Source organism: Diadema antillarum, unplaced genomic scaffold, assembly GCF_040938485.1.
Source record: "Diadema antillarum isolate AM-2024a unplaced genomic scaffold, OU_Dant_1.0 scf00000068, whole genome shotgun sequence".
Classification (NCBI taxonomy): domain Eukaryota; kingdom Metazoa; phylum Echinodermata; class Echinoidea; order Diadematoida; family Diadematidae; genus Diadema; species Diadema antillarum.
The window spans coordinates 1648477-1664689 of record NW_027270957.1 but is presented as its reverse complement, the minus strand read 5'-3'; the positions used below and the strand labels follow the sequence as shown (position 1 = coordinate 1664689).

The 16213-nt window shown below is 38.4% G+C and overlaps 1 protein-coding gene across 1 annotated transcript in view; it reads left to right on the top strand.

Annotated features, from left to right (window-relative positions):
* The window catches only part of LOC139716628 (metalloproteinase inhibitor 3-like), a 66641-nt gene that overhangs the window by 37939 nt on the left and 12489 nt on the right, over positions 1–16213 (top strand). Inside the window, exons 2-3 of the mRNA XM_071628154.1 lie at positions 10847–11049; positions 12074–12275. Of these exons, the coding sequence (XP_071484255.1) occupies positions 10847–11049; positions 12074–12275 (405 nt within the window). The remainder of the gene's footprint in view (positions 1–10846; positions 11050–12073; positions 12276–16213) is intronic.

Below are 16213 nucleotides of genomic sequence, written 5' to 3'. Positions count from 1 at the left end.
GGGGTAAATGAAAAGTTAGACAACTGATCGCAAACACCTGACTCAAACAGCCTTGAGAGTCCCTAAAGCATGACTGTGCAAAGCTTTGGATACCAAAAATAATTCAGGTAGTGATTAATTAAACACATGTGATGATGCGAGTCTTTCTTTCTTTCTTTCCTTCTTTCATCTGTTGGCACTGGAGTATTCATTCCAGAATAATCCTGACGCTTCTCTTGAGGACAAGATTTAAGCTGGACCGGGAAAGATAATCAAGGGACCACAAACATAATCATCATCCTTGGCTGGTGAATGTGTCACTATAGTGATCACAAAGAGAAAAGCCAAATTCCTAGCACAACAGAATCCTTTGTAACTGCAGAATTGAGTTTGAACAAGTTACCAGCAGTCTAAGAAAATTCATCACATCTCATGTAGGGGGAAAAGACATGAGAAAGATAAATAGTACATTCATTAAAGTTATATTTGAAACTATATTATTAGTTTTACAGCAGTTTTGCTGCACAACAACATAGTCATTAAAAAAGAAAACAAAAGAAATCAAGGATGTTTTCGTATACATACATATACAATTGTACTTGTATAATCATTTTTAATCAGATTGTGTAAATGAGTTTTGTAATTCTGGTTTGTTTGTTTGTTTTTCATGTATAATAATGTACCAAGTATGTAATTTGTATCATTATGTTTGGGGGAAATGCATCCTACAAGCATTGGGTTTTTTCTTTCTTTCTTTTAGCATTCCTCTCCCAATCTCCAGCATTTTTGTATACTAAAAATGTCTTGCAAACTTATAAACTCCTTTATGGTACAATGTAATGCAGATATATTATGCACTTGAGTATATTTTCTGTAAAATTTTATATCTATGTTTCTGTTGGAAATGGAAAAAAATAAATCGAATGTAATAAAACAAATAATATATTCTTTAACTAAATATTGAGGAGCTGCTGTGGTTCAGTGGTCAAGACCACAGACTATCAATCAGAAAGGTTCCAGGTTCAAGTCCCCTGGCTTCAGCAGTTGTGCTCCATGGCAAGGCACTTAATCCTCATCACCTAGTCCTTTGGAAGGGTCTTAAAACCATCTGTCCATTTGTGCTTGTTGTAAGCATTCATTTTTTTCCTTCTCAGCCATGAAAAAAAAATCAATTCAATTCAGTTCCATTCAATCCTATTCAATTCAACTCAATTCAATTCAATTCAATTCGATTCAAAGTCTTCAAGAGAGCTATGGCACGATTCAATTCATTTCAATTTGGTTGAATCAATCAAATTCTTCCATAGAACTATGGCATGACAAATATGCAACTGGAAAATGACGTGACAGGGAGAGAAATGCATTAAGTACCGGGTATATTAAAAGCAGATTCAGTCGTGACGTTATACCAGCAAATTCATACCATACCAGTTACGAGTTTGATATAGCACTTCCCTCACGTATACCAGACTCACTTAGATCTGCTGAGTAATTCCAAGTGACAAATTATGACATGAATGTCTCCTGTGTTAATGCTCTCTCAGATGTTAGAATATACAACATAACATTTTCTCTGAAGAAGTCTTGTGGAACATTGCAGAGGAAGGCTTGTACCCTACGCAGAATGTAAGATGCATAAAGTTTCATTTGACACCAGCACAAGGGGTAATCAGATAGCTGCTGAAAAGTGATATATCAATAATTGCAGCACAATTAAAAATACTGAAAAAAAGAAATCAAAACCTTGTATCTGAATCTATACTTGCCGTAAAATTCTCTACTTTGCTTCCTTTTTTCTGTGAGTAATTAGTCACTTGCCTTTTAGGCTGAGAGAGAAGAAAATGAATTTTATGAAATCTGTAACAAAAGTTATGATATTTGTCATCAAAATGCATCAACTTGTATTGTCCATGCAGATGGTCAGTTAAAGTCAGGCAGGGTTGGTGCTACTCCCTGAGATTTGAATGAACAGAACAAGTGGATACAGTGTGGGGCTTTGGGTGTAAGAACTGGTCAACAGATACAAACTTGAGAAGTGTATTCTTGAGGTTAGTGACCTCCTAATGGTACATAGGCATTACGCATATGGATACATCTAAATATATACATTTTCTATTCATATATGCACATATACGTGTATAATATGCAAGAGGCATGATGACTTCCTATCCTCCATTTGGAACAGATCCTCTCATATGACATGCTATACGGGAAGCAGGGCAGAAACATTATTGAAGGCAACGAAAATGATAAACTGTTACAGTAGTATTTGTTACAGTGAAAACATATTTTTTCCCCTTTCAAAATAGAATTGAGATACATTTCCTCTATCCAAATGGTACCCTAATGTCAAAAAAATAAAAAAAAATAATGATAATAAAAAATATATATATACAGTCTTTGCTCAGCTCCACATGCTTATGGTAAAGTAAGGCGAGTGACATCTATCTCTGCGTGGTTTATCTTGGACTTTGGCTCCCAACTTGCCATGATTAAAAACTATATTTAAAAAAATACAAAAAATCATAATAATTTTTCATATCCTGTGGCTATTGATATCCCCATCAGCTTTACAGCAAAACAGAGCCAAGCATCTTTGGAAAACATAGACCCAAAATATCATCAAGATTGTGTCCTAGATTCACCCACGCCAGGTTACAATGGGTCAAATTTAGCCTCAAAATTACTGCAGACCCACAGGTAATGCCATCAGCTTTTGCCAATTTTAGTCCACAGAGAATCGATGGAAAAATGTCCGCTTGAGAGCACAGAACGATACGGATATGATGGACTGACTGCGCGCAGGGGATAACAATCACAGTCCCACACAGTGTGATTTATTTCGGCGAAATAAACATGTCAGGTTCAGCCTCCATAATAGTTTGTTGGAATAAAAACAAACCAGGGGCTCATTTCACTTTGTGTCAGCTTACATGTACGTGATGTGTCATGTAAAACAACCTAGTTTTGTTTATTTATTTTTACATAAAATATGGTTATTGATCACGACAGACCATGCATTTTTGTTCTCCTGTTTTATATAACACTTCATGCTCACAGCTCACCAACACATCTAAGAGCACAAATGTTCTCTGGTGACATTACTGCACATCCAAAACCCATTGACGCTACTTCATGCTTCTTCTTTCTCCTCTTTATGATTGATTGTTTCTCTATTCCTTTTTTCTTTTTCGTTCTTTTTTTTTTGGGGGGGGGGGGGGGAGGGGGGAGGATGTAGAAGTTCATCCAGCATCAAAGTTGGACATTTTTGCTAGCAATGAGTGCTGACAGGTTGCCAGAAAATCAATTTTCATCTGCCCCCTTAAAGCTGCTCAGGGGGGTTGTAAATTGATATCAAAACACTCTTCCCCCAATTTTGTGTCATAATGGCTTTTCCTTCTCCATCAGTTATTTTCCTCTATTTTTCTTCATCTAAGTCACGCTCAAAATCGATTTCAACCAAAGTTTCTGAGGAAGAGAGTCTCGAGAAGTTCATTTCTAAAGAAATTTTTGCTTTGATTCCATTTCAAGAACGTGTTTTCATCAGATAGTTTCATCAGGGTCACATGAAAAATAATCTCATTTTCAAATAATGAGGTACGTGTCGCAACGTGGAAAACAAGGAATTAATACCAAGAATCTCTGTGTAATGATTGTGTCTCCGAACGTGCCAAATTTGTTCACTGAGAACGGATATGAATAGATGATGTCTGCTCTGCTTATCTTTAAAATGTAGCTGGCATTTGCTCACCTATTTTCATGTCTCTAAAAGGGGAACGTGATATCCTCATTTCGGCTCCGAGAGTCAAAGGAATTCAAAGTTTGTATTCTAAACATAACTCATTTCTCTGCTCACCCCCCCCCCCCCCCCCCCCACCACAGCACTCAACCAAATGGATGCTTACTGTGGCAATTAGCAATTGAAGCAAGAAATCAAATGTGATTGTTGAGGATTAGGGCACATACAAAGGTATAAGATCCTGCATTAATAAAAAAGTCATGCAATCACAACTTTTGCTGAACTTTGTCCAACTGTGCTAAACTTGTGTTTTTGTGGGGTTTTTTTAAGGTTTTCTTTTTGCAATATTTGTTATGTGACAAGAATTTCTTCTACACTGAAAAACCAGAAACGTTTGCGGCATAAAACTTTTTGCAAATTGGAGCAAACCGCCTTTTTCACGGCATTCATGGCATTCACTTCATCATGAAGACAAAAACTTTTAGAGTGCATTTTGCTTTCATGAATCTTGGCTCCTTGCAATAATCACAAAAAAAGTTTCATACACACAACAGTTTCTGGTCCTACAGTAGTTTTTGTTTTGAGTTTTTCCTGGTCTGCATGAACTCCCTCAGAACTTTAGGAAGGAGAGTAAACACAGCTATCCTCTCTCTTGGAGTTGGTGGAGGGATTCTGTGATATTCAAAGAACACCAACCTCTTGTCATAAAATACCTCTTGCCAGATGGCATCTGCCTGAACAACATACACAAACAACAACTCTTTTTCCATGTTTTTATGTCATATGTGTGTGTGTGTGTGTGTGTGTGTGTGTGTGTGTGTGTGTGTGTGTGTGTGTGTGTGTGTGTGTGTGTGTGTGAGTGTGTGTGTATGCAGTGGATAGGGGGGGGGAGGAGAGTGTCAAGAATGTGTTTTATCCTTCTTCTTCTTCCTCCTCTTCTTCTTCCTTTTCTTTAAGCTGAAGAAATCACAGACGATTCCAGATTCAGGGAAGGAAAAAAAGTACCATGACAGAGATCAATGTCAACATTTTTTCATCTGTCTGTCTGTCTGTCTGTCTGTCTGTCTGTCTGTCTGTCTGTGTGTCTGTCTCTCCCTCCAACATATTGCACCATAGTTGTTGAGAGAAAAGGTGCTGTTTGATAAATAATCATACAAACAGACAAATCTCTGGGATCCATTCTCCTTCGGCAAAAGGATATGTTTGCTTACAACCCATTTGGGATATTTTGAATGGAGCTTGCTTTGATAACGGAGTGGATGTGACTGCTCATGTAGGTTTTAGATAACCCCAGAGGCAAAAATGGACTATACCTTCTGGTTTGGAATGTGACATATTATCATGACAGCTGATATCAGCTGTGTTTATCTATTGGATGAAATTCCACTTTCATATCATGAGTTGTTGCTGTTGTTTACATTTTTTTTTCTTTTGCTTTTGCTTTCAATCTGATGTCTCAATATGCTTCTGGTTATGGAAATATGGTTGTTATGTTACTCACTTTGTGTAGCACTATTTCAGGTTTAGAGGAAGATTTCATTTCTCACATAATCTCTGACAGCTTGAACAACAGACTGGTTTTAAGTGTTTTAAGCCAGAACGTCCGCATCTGAATGTTGTGTGGCAGGGAGTGAGTCCGCGCATGTGACATTAGATGTTGTACTGCATGGGTGAATAAAATGTCACCTGAACGTCACGCAAACCTTGGCAGTGTTCGATGCTTCATAAAAATCTTAAACTAAGCTGTCACTTGGCAGTAATCTTGATCAATTATTTGGGTTGCTGATATGCAACCATGCAATCCACAGCAATTAGTTATCACTTTCACTCTTGAATATACAAGTTACATGTTTCTTTTATGCACCATATTTATTATTTAATCCACTGCCTACAGGAGCCTGGTGGGTAATGCATCTAGTCAGAGGAAGTTTGGAAATCTGGTGGGGTTAAGTAGCACTTCTTGAGTGCTACTGGAAATACCTAGCTCATTATGATTTTAAGTGACTGTAGCATGATGGATGAAAGCACTGTATGAGACATCACAGGAAATGTAATTCATTAAAAGCTACAGGCTGCTGGAAAATACTTGCATTTTCCTTTGTAATGTGTTCATGGTCATGACTACATAACCACACTCTGATTACAAAAAAAAAAAGAGAGAAGTCAAGCTGTGTGAAGACATGTTTCCTTAAATGCATTACTCTGCACTTTGATTTGTTTATTAGACATGTTATCATATGACATCAGATTTGATGTGGACTCTATAATATCTTATCATAAACTTTGTGAAGGACTCCTAGATTGGAAAACATCAAATACAATGGGTACGCACAAAAAACAGTATCAGGTTTAAGTAAGTTTTATTTCGTGAACCTTCTATTTTTCGCTGAAAATTGCACAAATGCAGAAGATACAGATTGAAATAAATCTATTTTTCCTTGCACTTGATTCTTATAGTAAACATTAAAGTACAAATCAAGAACAAAATTCCACATGGTATCTAAAAAACACAACACACAACAGCAAGCACTGAAGAAGTAATGGTGGCACATTGCTAGCTCTCCCATTTTATTTTAGACAAAAAAACAAACAAATTTCAATATAACAGCTTCCTGTATCTAATTTCCTGCCTTAATGCAAAATACAGAGCTAGATAAAAATCAAGAATGTAGTCAAGAGTGACCAAAAAAAAAACAAACTAGAAATGTCGCTACAGCGACTGGTTATACCCCCGTCAAACAACATTTCATAAGCTTTGGTCAAAACAACATTTGATAAGCTTTGGTCAAAAAACTGAGGAAGTAGTTAAATCCGCAAGATCTTTCCTTGATCTTCTGCCACTAATATGCCGTTACCATGGCAACGTACTTTTGGGTACTGTCGAAAAATGCGTCTTGCACATCTACAACCAAAGGCACACGTCTGTACCAAGTTTCATGGAAATTGGGCAAAAACTGAGGAAGTAGTTTGCAACACAAAATTTTCCATCATTTTGGCTCATAATATGTGAGCTGTTACCATGGCAACATACTTTTTGTCACTGTCAAGAAATGTGTCATGCTGACCTATATCCTAAGACAAACATTCAATATGAATTCCATGAGAATTGGAAGAACACTGATGAAGCAGTTTTGCCATGAAGCATTTTGCCCTATATTTTACCAATAACATGCCGTTACCATGGCAACGCACTTTTTGCCACTGCGGAAATATGTGTTTTGCACATTAACATATTCAGATGAACATCTGTACCTAATTTCATAAAAATTGATCAAAAACTGTGGGAGGAGTTCGCGACGCAAGATTTGTACCCATTTTTGCCCATAATATGCCGTTACCATGGCAACGTACTTTTGGGTACTGTCAAAAAATACGTCTTGCACATCTACAACCCAAGGCACACATCTGTGCCAAGTTTTATGGGAATCGGTTGAAAACTGAGGAAGTAGTTCGCGACGCAAGATTTGTACCCATTTTTGCCCATAATATGCCGTTACCATGGCAACATACTTTTGGGTACTGTCAAAAAATATGTCTTGCACATCTACAACCCAAGGCACACATCTGTGCCAAGTTTTATGGGAATCGGTTGAAAACTGAGGAAGTAGTTCGCGACGCAAGATTTGCAACGGACCGACCGCCCGACCAACCGCCCGACCGTCCGCTGATTCCTATGTACCCCCTTCAAACTTCGTTTGGCGGGGGTATAAAAAGCAGGGAAAACAGGCCATTCATATTTTTTCTGTCCGACAGATATGTCAACAGGCCTAAAATGATTGGCCGGCAGGTCAACACTCCCCGGTGTTTGCGACAAGAAGTTGTGTCGGAGACTACACATATTACTTCCCCGCCCACTTCCCCTTCCCCCCCCCCCCTACACACACCACACCAGTTTTCTTATTACATCTTGATGATTGATGAAGTATTTTATGAACATATTACACTATCCTTACACCAGGCATTTACAGAAGTCAAGACTGTGTGGTCTCATACATCACAAATAAGCTTAAAAAGAAATCCTATTCCTTATACTTCCCCACTATTTTCCCCTGAGGTGTACAATGTATGTGCAAGGTATAGGTGGCCAGTGAGATACGCTTGTCATACCTTGCCAAAATAGCCCAGACATCAGAACTGGAAAACATTAATGGCTTAATCACTCAAGACCACGTAATTAGAAGGGAGAGGCTTTAACTGCATTGACGTCATGGGGAGGGGGAGGAGGAATAGGAGCTCTTGGTATACCAGTCTTTACCCAACACCGCTCTGTGCAGTATAGTACAATGCACATTCAAAGCATATTTATCATGTATTAAAAAACAAAAAACAACAACAAACAAAACAAAACAAAACAAAACTAGTATATTTCTATGTACTTTTCATTTTCACAAGATTGTGTCCTTTTCATTATTTTAGCTGAACAGACATAGGGTGTATTTGATGTTCAATTTCCAAATGCACAATCATTGTTCTGAAATGGTAATTCGAAATGCTGTTCCAATACACTGTTCACATGGGTACAGTCTATGCTATTTTTCATTTATTTTTTTATTTTGTTTAGCTCTAGAAAGAGATGATTTCCCAAACATGTTTCCAGTGGCTACATTGTCCTAAGCAGGCAGGTCAAATTGTGGAGTGTGCCCCCCTATGCTTCCCCTGTATCCCTGATTAGAGAGAATTGCTGATCATAATTACTAAACACACCTTTTTGTGCATTTTGAATCAGCACTTTGAAGTGGTGCTTATATCAAAGTGTGTCAGGACACATCCATATTTTGCACTAATCTCATTTCAAAACATTGATTATGGACCTCAGAAGTTAGGCATAATTGCACGCATTTCACCAAAAATGGTTTTCCATTTCATTTTCACAAGAGTACAGTGTAAGTAAAGAAAGGAATGAGGAAAACAGGCCAGTTTTGGTAGTGGCATCTTTGTTGGGAGCTACCGTCTCAGTAAACATTGAAAATAACATGTAGGTGACAATTTGAAGAGTTTGTTCCCAAAAACCGATCAAGTTCATATTTGCCAAATGGAGATATTTGCAATTAAAGGTCAAAAAAATTAAAGAGAATAATAAGAAAATTTTTGCTTCTTTTGACCATAACTTCAAAAATGTTCCTTTATATTTAGTGACCAACATATCATTTAAAAGGTATTATTTTGCACTTTATGACAGAGACCGTAACTCAAAATCTTCAAAAATGGACTTATCCGTTCTTGCGAACAAACTCTTCATTTGTTTCTTCAGTTTAATTTACCATGTCATCCTAGCAAAACAAACATAAACTATTCAGTTCAATAAAGAAACATCAAACCTGAACAATCAATACTTGTCCACAAACAAATAAACAAGCAAGCTATCATAATGGAAAAAAAACATGTTTCATTTGTAGAGGAATCATGGTAAAGAAATTCACTGAACAAACAGGAAATAAGAATATGAAAATAAACAAATATTCACTCTGGTTAGGCCTTGTCAATCCCTCCAATATCTACATGTACCTTGAAATCACAGATAATGCAGAGCTTCTCAGATCATATTACTATAACTTGACAGCACCCTTAAATGAGGCATAAAGTATACATAGCCAAATTATGCTTGAACTCTGTTACATTCAATGATTCTTAAACTAGCCAGCTCATAAGTAAGCTGAAACATTGGTAGCAGTCTGCAAATGTTGTCTTACAGCACAAAATTAATTGGTATGCCTGTGATCAACAAACAGTTTTAGTTGGAGTTTTAAAAGTTGGATTTTTCTGACTATGAGTAGTTCAGAAGCCTATCGAATGTAACTCCAAAGTTTCAAATGACATTAAGAATAACATCATCAATTTGATTGGCATAACAAGGCCACTTACTTTCAAGTTTTGATCATAATCTGGGGGAATTTTTCCTAACCAATTTTTCTCGGCATCTTTTCACCATAACAGATGTTTATGTTTATACGCAGTAAACACCATACTCATATTTTGAGCAATCTGGTCCATATTTCCCCAAAATTATGACAGATGTCTCCAACTATTTTTCAAGAATGGCTCACAGGCATGCAAGATCTGGTTGTTCGCGGGAGACGAACCTTTTGGAACAGCTACTTTGGGAAATCATTTGTGGCAACTTCTTCCCGAGGGCTCTTGTACTTGTTGCATTGTTTCAAGGTGACCAGTGCTTCTGGGCGCTTTAGCAACGTAAATACTCAGTAGTTGATATTGGCAGGGAAGGGAGGGGAAGGGAGGGGAACGACGGGAAGGGGGGGGAGGAAGAAGCGAGAAAAGAGGGGTAGCCCACAATGGGGTCGAGAAAATCTGATCAAATTTACAGGATGGTTAAGTGTGAGTCACAGGAGATATCGCCTCGTGTCAAGAAGTTCCAAAGACACTGGAACCGACAGCTCATCAGTGGACTTTCGAGAGCGTGTGACTAACGAACCACCTTCGATGTCAAAAACTGCTCAGGAACTTTTCTGAACATTGCTGCGGTTTTGTTTTGTTTTGTTTTGTTTTGTTTTGTTTTGTTTTGTTTTGTTTTGTTTGCAGGATTTACCACGCTGGCCCTAATTGAGAGCCCTGGGTGTGAGTGAACCAGAAATAATTGATTGATCCATTCTTATGTCATCTCCTACAGGAAGGAGTGGGAGTTGGCTTTATGCACTCATTGTATTTTTAAACAAGTATATGGCACCTGTTTCTTCATATCATTCCTACTTTATCATATCACTCTGAAGCCCCTTTTATTCCCTCTTCCCCTCCTTCCTTCCCCTCTCTCTTTCTCTCTCCAATGATTAATCAAGCATTGTTTTGAGGTAATAGAACCATTGTTGATAAATCTCATAAAATTCCCAGATATACTGGTAATAAGTTTCAATGCGATTACATAGCATCTTGCTTTCTTTCTCATCTTTTTTTTTTCGCAGTCTGTCAATATATCCATCTGAATGTCTGTCTGTCTGTCTATCTGTAGCTCTCTATCTCTCATGCCAGTTGGAAAGTTTGCTTTCCATTTATAACCCCTATACAGACCTTCTGATCCGGATGAATCTGAACAATTTTCAGAGAATTCTGAAAAAAATTATCTGCCAATTTTTTTGTTTCATTGTTATTATATTCTTTATCTCTTACGTTACACAGTGATCAGAGCCAGAATAAAAGGAAAGGAGCTGATCTACCCTGAGCCCCAGCCAGAACCGATGGCCGAGTCATCCTCTTTCAGTGAGGTCTCCTTCTCCGACTCCGACATGGTGGCATTGGAGACCAATGACGGGCTCATCCCACCAGTGGAGGGGTTAATCGCTGCACCCCTGGGCCTGGCTGCTAAGCCAAGGGAGCCTGAGGTAAGCCTACCACCTAAAGCAACCTACCAATCAAGGACTCCCTCCCCTCACCGCCCCACCCCTCCCCATTGTATAAGTATCAAGTAATGGGAAATCCTATCAGGTCTTAAATCATAAATTAATTTTGCAATATCTTATTCAATAACATCAATTAATTAAACATGCACTGCATTAAAGGAAGCTTTTATCTTTGTATGTAGATCCCAACATATACATTGTTTACTTTGGTAATATGGCATTATTTGTCACTGATTATTTGTGTTCCTGCTAAGTCATTAGGTTCATCTTTATTCATTTTTATGTTAAAAATGTAAGAAAAATCAAATGGAAATGTTCCCAATAAACATCCGCCTATTTAATTAATGAGACAGTAACTCCTTTTTACAATAAGCTACAAGTGACGGATCAAGGAACAGTAATATGATCTTTGATCTTTGTATTATATTTTTTGTGTGTGTTTGTGTGGTGTCGTAACATGAGTGCTAAAAAGAATGTCAGTCTTCCATCTTTCATCATCTTCAGTAGATGTAAAAGTGGTATTTTGCAATTACAACTACATACCATAATTTCATGTAGGCATTCTTCATTTCTCATTTTCATTCATTGCAACCAAACCAAACAATGTCTTTCAGCACTGGAATCAGGAGGGTGTATATAGTGTCACATAATTCTATTGATGTATATGTAGGCAAATTTCTAGGCACAGCTAATGTTTCAAGAAGTTATAAAAGGCATCTGATATGAATGTAAAAACAAAGGGCTGGCAATTTAGGTGACATATGAAAGATGTTCAAAGCTTGAGAAAAACTCAAGTTAATCTCTAATTGATATAAGGTTTGATACCAAAAAAAGAAGAAGATAGAGACAGCTTCATTGCATGCTTTTGGAATATGCTTCAAAACTCTACACTGGAAAGTACTCCAGCTACTTCACTTCATGACAAACACACAAAAATGTCATGATCACCACTAACCACTCTACACTTTCAATTTGGTTTTATAATTCATGGATCCATCTGATACAGGTCAAACTTCCAGCCGGGGTTGAACCAATGTACATGGACGAGAATCGACCAATCAAGTTGGAGTACACAGTCAAGGTGGAGAAAATTTACAAAGGCGATGACCTGTTGATGGCCAAATCAAATGCTAAGATCACCACGGCAGCCATCGACGCAGCTTGTGGCGTCACTGATCTGGAAATAGATGGGGTCTACATCCTTGCAGGTAACCCATAGCAACGCCCTTGGATATCATACTGTTTTCCACTTTTATCTTTCCTGAATCACTTTTACTTTTGATTTCACCCTCTAGCACATGTGGAACTTTTCTTCAGCTCCGCTTTGCTATCCTTTGTTTGTTTGTTTGTTTCTTTGAACTTTCCCTTGGGATTTTTGTATCCCTTTTTTTTCCAGAAGATGAAATATCTGATTTTGTGTTTTTGGTTTTGAAGGTCCTTCTTCATCTAAAAATGTGGTAACAAATGACAGTGTCAAAGACTTATATTCATTTTTATTATGAGTATAGCAGATATTTATAAATTCATCTTTCACTATGATTTCTAACATATGATTTACATGTTTGTGAGTGTATATTTTTTTCACACATACACTTTATATCCACATGTACATATTCATTTCATCATTCATTTTGTTTACTCTCATTCATTTTCTTATCTATCTTGACAGCCATTGACATTTACATTGATTTGACAAAAGGGGAAACAAAATAATGAATCAAATCATATATGGAATGGAAACAAAAGAAAATTTGCCCAAACACGTCTTCATTCAAAGCTGGGAGACCTCATAGTAGAAAATTACCTGCAGGTGGGATCCAGATAAAATGCTGGGTGACTTTTCAGAAAATTTACTCTCGATCCATCTCGGGTAAACTCCCTGGTGAAAAGAGATGGCCAGCATACCAACGTCTTGCAGGCCATTTCACGCATGCACCATAATGTGTACTCTCACTGAAGAAGAAAAGACAAGAGAACTTCAACCAGGAGCTCATTTGCTAGTTTGAAAGATTTCTTTTTCTTTTTGGCACTGTTCCACATTTGATTCCCTATTGAATCTCCTAGGTTTTCCCCCAATAGACTAGCGTGAAAGGGGAATTAGATTTGTTAACTTTGGATTCTGGATTAAGAGCTAACTTTTAGTGGTTAAACAAGCATCATCAGATATAAAAAGAAATGAGTGATGTCCACCATCCCTTACTACCAGGGTGATCCCTGTAGACTGTGCTCTTATTCAGATGGTGCAACTAATAATCTGGGGTAATCTGGGGTAAGAATGTCATTGTCCACGCATCCCTTCCAATGCTGTATCCTTCCCCCTCTGGCTACACCATCATTAAAACATCAGTTGCTGCCGGACTTGGCGCTGATGGATGGCTTGGATGGTTCCTCTCTCTCTCCTTCTCTATCTTTTACTCTCTCGTTCTCTCTCTCGTTTACTATATCTGTCCCTCTCACCCTCCCTCGCGTCATGACCATGACATTTAAAAACCCAAATGCAACAAGCATCTCAGGTATCGCGTCTAAGCACCGGCACGCATCATCGACTTTCCACCACGCAGAGAATGGGGAGGGGGGAGAAGGACTGAAAGATCTGTAAAAACAAAACAACAGAGAAAGAAATTTCTTGACATAAACCATCTCCACAGAATCATATCGATGTGATACTTCTTTGATCAACCTAAAGTGGTTCCATCTTCAAAATTACCGGCACGTACCTAGTGTATGCAAGAAATTGTGAGGCAAGAACTTCTTTTTTTTTTGGGGGGGGGGGAACCATTAACTTTTTTTTCTTGGGGGGAGGGGGGAGGGGGTGGATGGATTGAGGTAGGGTGTCTCTTTCCGCGCTCGACTTGGAGTCAGAAACCACATCAGCACGAGGCATGTGCATATGCGACAACCTTGTAATGACCTATGCAGATGCTCGGTCCTGGCAAAGTGCGTAACCTCCTAATCAATCTCAGTATCAATGTCAAGCCCAGATGATATGTCACACCTTCTCAACTCAAGAACAATACCTGCTCTTCCTTCTACCTCATACCAAATAAATATTCGTTTTGATTCTTAAAAAAGACATTAAAAAATCAACTCCCATAAATAATCAAGTAATGATCTTTCTTCTATAAGATATACAGCTCTTGGTGTCTGAACCATCTACATTTCTATGCTCTAGTAATCTTTAGTAATACTATATTTGAAAAATGAATGAACTCAATATCGTTTATTTCATAACAGTCCTTGCAGTCAATTTGAAAATGGAGATTGATTTTACTTCTCGCAGCAAACATATACATGCGCATTCACACACATGTGCACAAACTGTCATGTCAAAATTATTTTTTTTTAAATGGATATGGCGGTCTGTGGGGAAAAGGCATGTATTACTCTCCATGGCATGGCAGCAGGAGCGAAGGCATCTGCCGGCCAATCACCAAGCGATGGACATCGGCTAGACAGGAAGCGTCCTGGTGGTCGCACGGCCACGCTACGCCAGACCTTGCTGCACGTTCGAGATACGCGTCGAGAGCATGCGCAACTTCCTGCTGATACCTCTCCCATTTCGTGGAAAACATTATTTGGCGAAAATTAAAAAAAGGAAGCAAACATAGATAGACACTTGGACACCTGTCATTATTTGGATGACTGGCCTTCCCTTAATAACAAGACCTTTATTTCAATTTTGTATACATGTATTCTAATTTTTACATTTCTTCACCTGAGCCGACTAAATATGGGGCATGCTGTTAAAGAACCTAATTATGAGGGAGTAACAGAAAAAATTATTTCATGATCTCACTGTTTTTGTTGTTCTTGTTATCTTTGCATATAAAACATGCCTCTCTGCCTTCGGATACTGTCTACCATTACTTGAGATTATCAACAAAATAACTTGCTCATTATAAAACTTTGTCACAACTCAATGTTTGTATCTAACTTGTTGAGGACAAGTCCCAAGTATACTCGGGCAGGTGTCTATGGGAAATACAATCATGTTATATATAAAATCAGCCAATCCTCAGCGGGTTAAGTGTTGTTGTGTTTTTCCTGGGATTGTCCTTTTTTTTCTTTTTTTTTTCTTTTTTTTTTTTTTTTGGGGGGGGGGACCTTGTTTTTCCATATGCTTGTATTTCAGAATATATATTCGCTTTGTCCTACAAGTGTGTGCTGACAAAACTTATCTCAAGAGGCAACCAACATATTTCTGGCCCTAGACACCAAAACCACATCTTGGGATCAGTTCAAGAATGAGGCTTATGCCCCAGCCGGTCATAGAAATTAGGAAACAATTAACAAGCTAAAGCATAGTGGTACATCTAATCAGGACTATGATATGGACCTGAGTGACTTTACAACTTACAAGACTCAGCAAGAATGATACGATGGAACCGGATGACAGCTTTTGAAAGACATCCTTTGTATCTCCTCATATCATCATTTGAGCGGTCTTGGTTCATAGTGCCTTTGACATAACAGCTTTGAAAGTTACATCAGGGGCAACCTTATCATAACTATCATAGTGACATGCAATTCATTACAGGCTGCTCGTTTATATCTCGGGGGTGTCACTTGATTTTTGTTTCCCCTTCTGTAGTAGAATGTTCCGGTGATGGGAACAGAGCCAACAACAGCTGCTAGAACAGCCTCTGTTTGTCACCTACGATTATGGAATACAATGACGGCACAAAAGCACAAAGGGAGATAACCATTCCAAACTGCCAACTTCCCCCTCTCCTGCCGTGTAAAATCAAGAATGATGCTATGCCAGAAATTTGTCAGTGTGCTAGCATGAGTGCCGCGCAGAGGAGAGAAACATGGCAGATACATTGTGAGCCTACGTGCCTCTGTCCCTGCCAGGAATCGGGAAAGAGCCTACGGTGATACAGCAAAGGAGATGAGAAGGGAAAAGGGGCGGAGTAAGTGGGAGGAAGGGGAGAGGGGTTGACGGATGGAAGGGAATTGGTGGGCATCGGGGTGTGTAGGGGAGCCAAAAGGGTAAGTGGGCTAGAGGCCATGAGTTTAATAGCTCAACATCTCAACATAGAAGAAAAATATCTGTATATGACCTTGTGCCAGTGTAATTGCACATCAATGCTCAATCGATAGGTCACTGGCATGGTATGCATGTCTCTAAACAAGAATTGTCTGA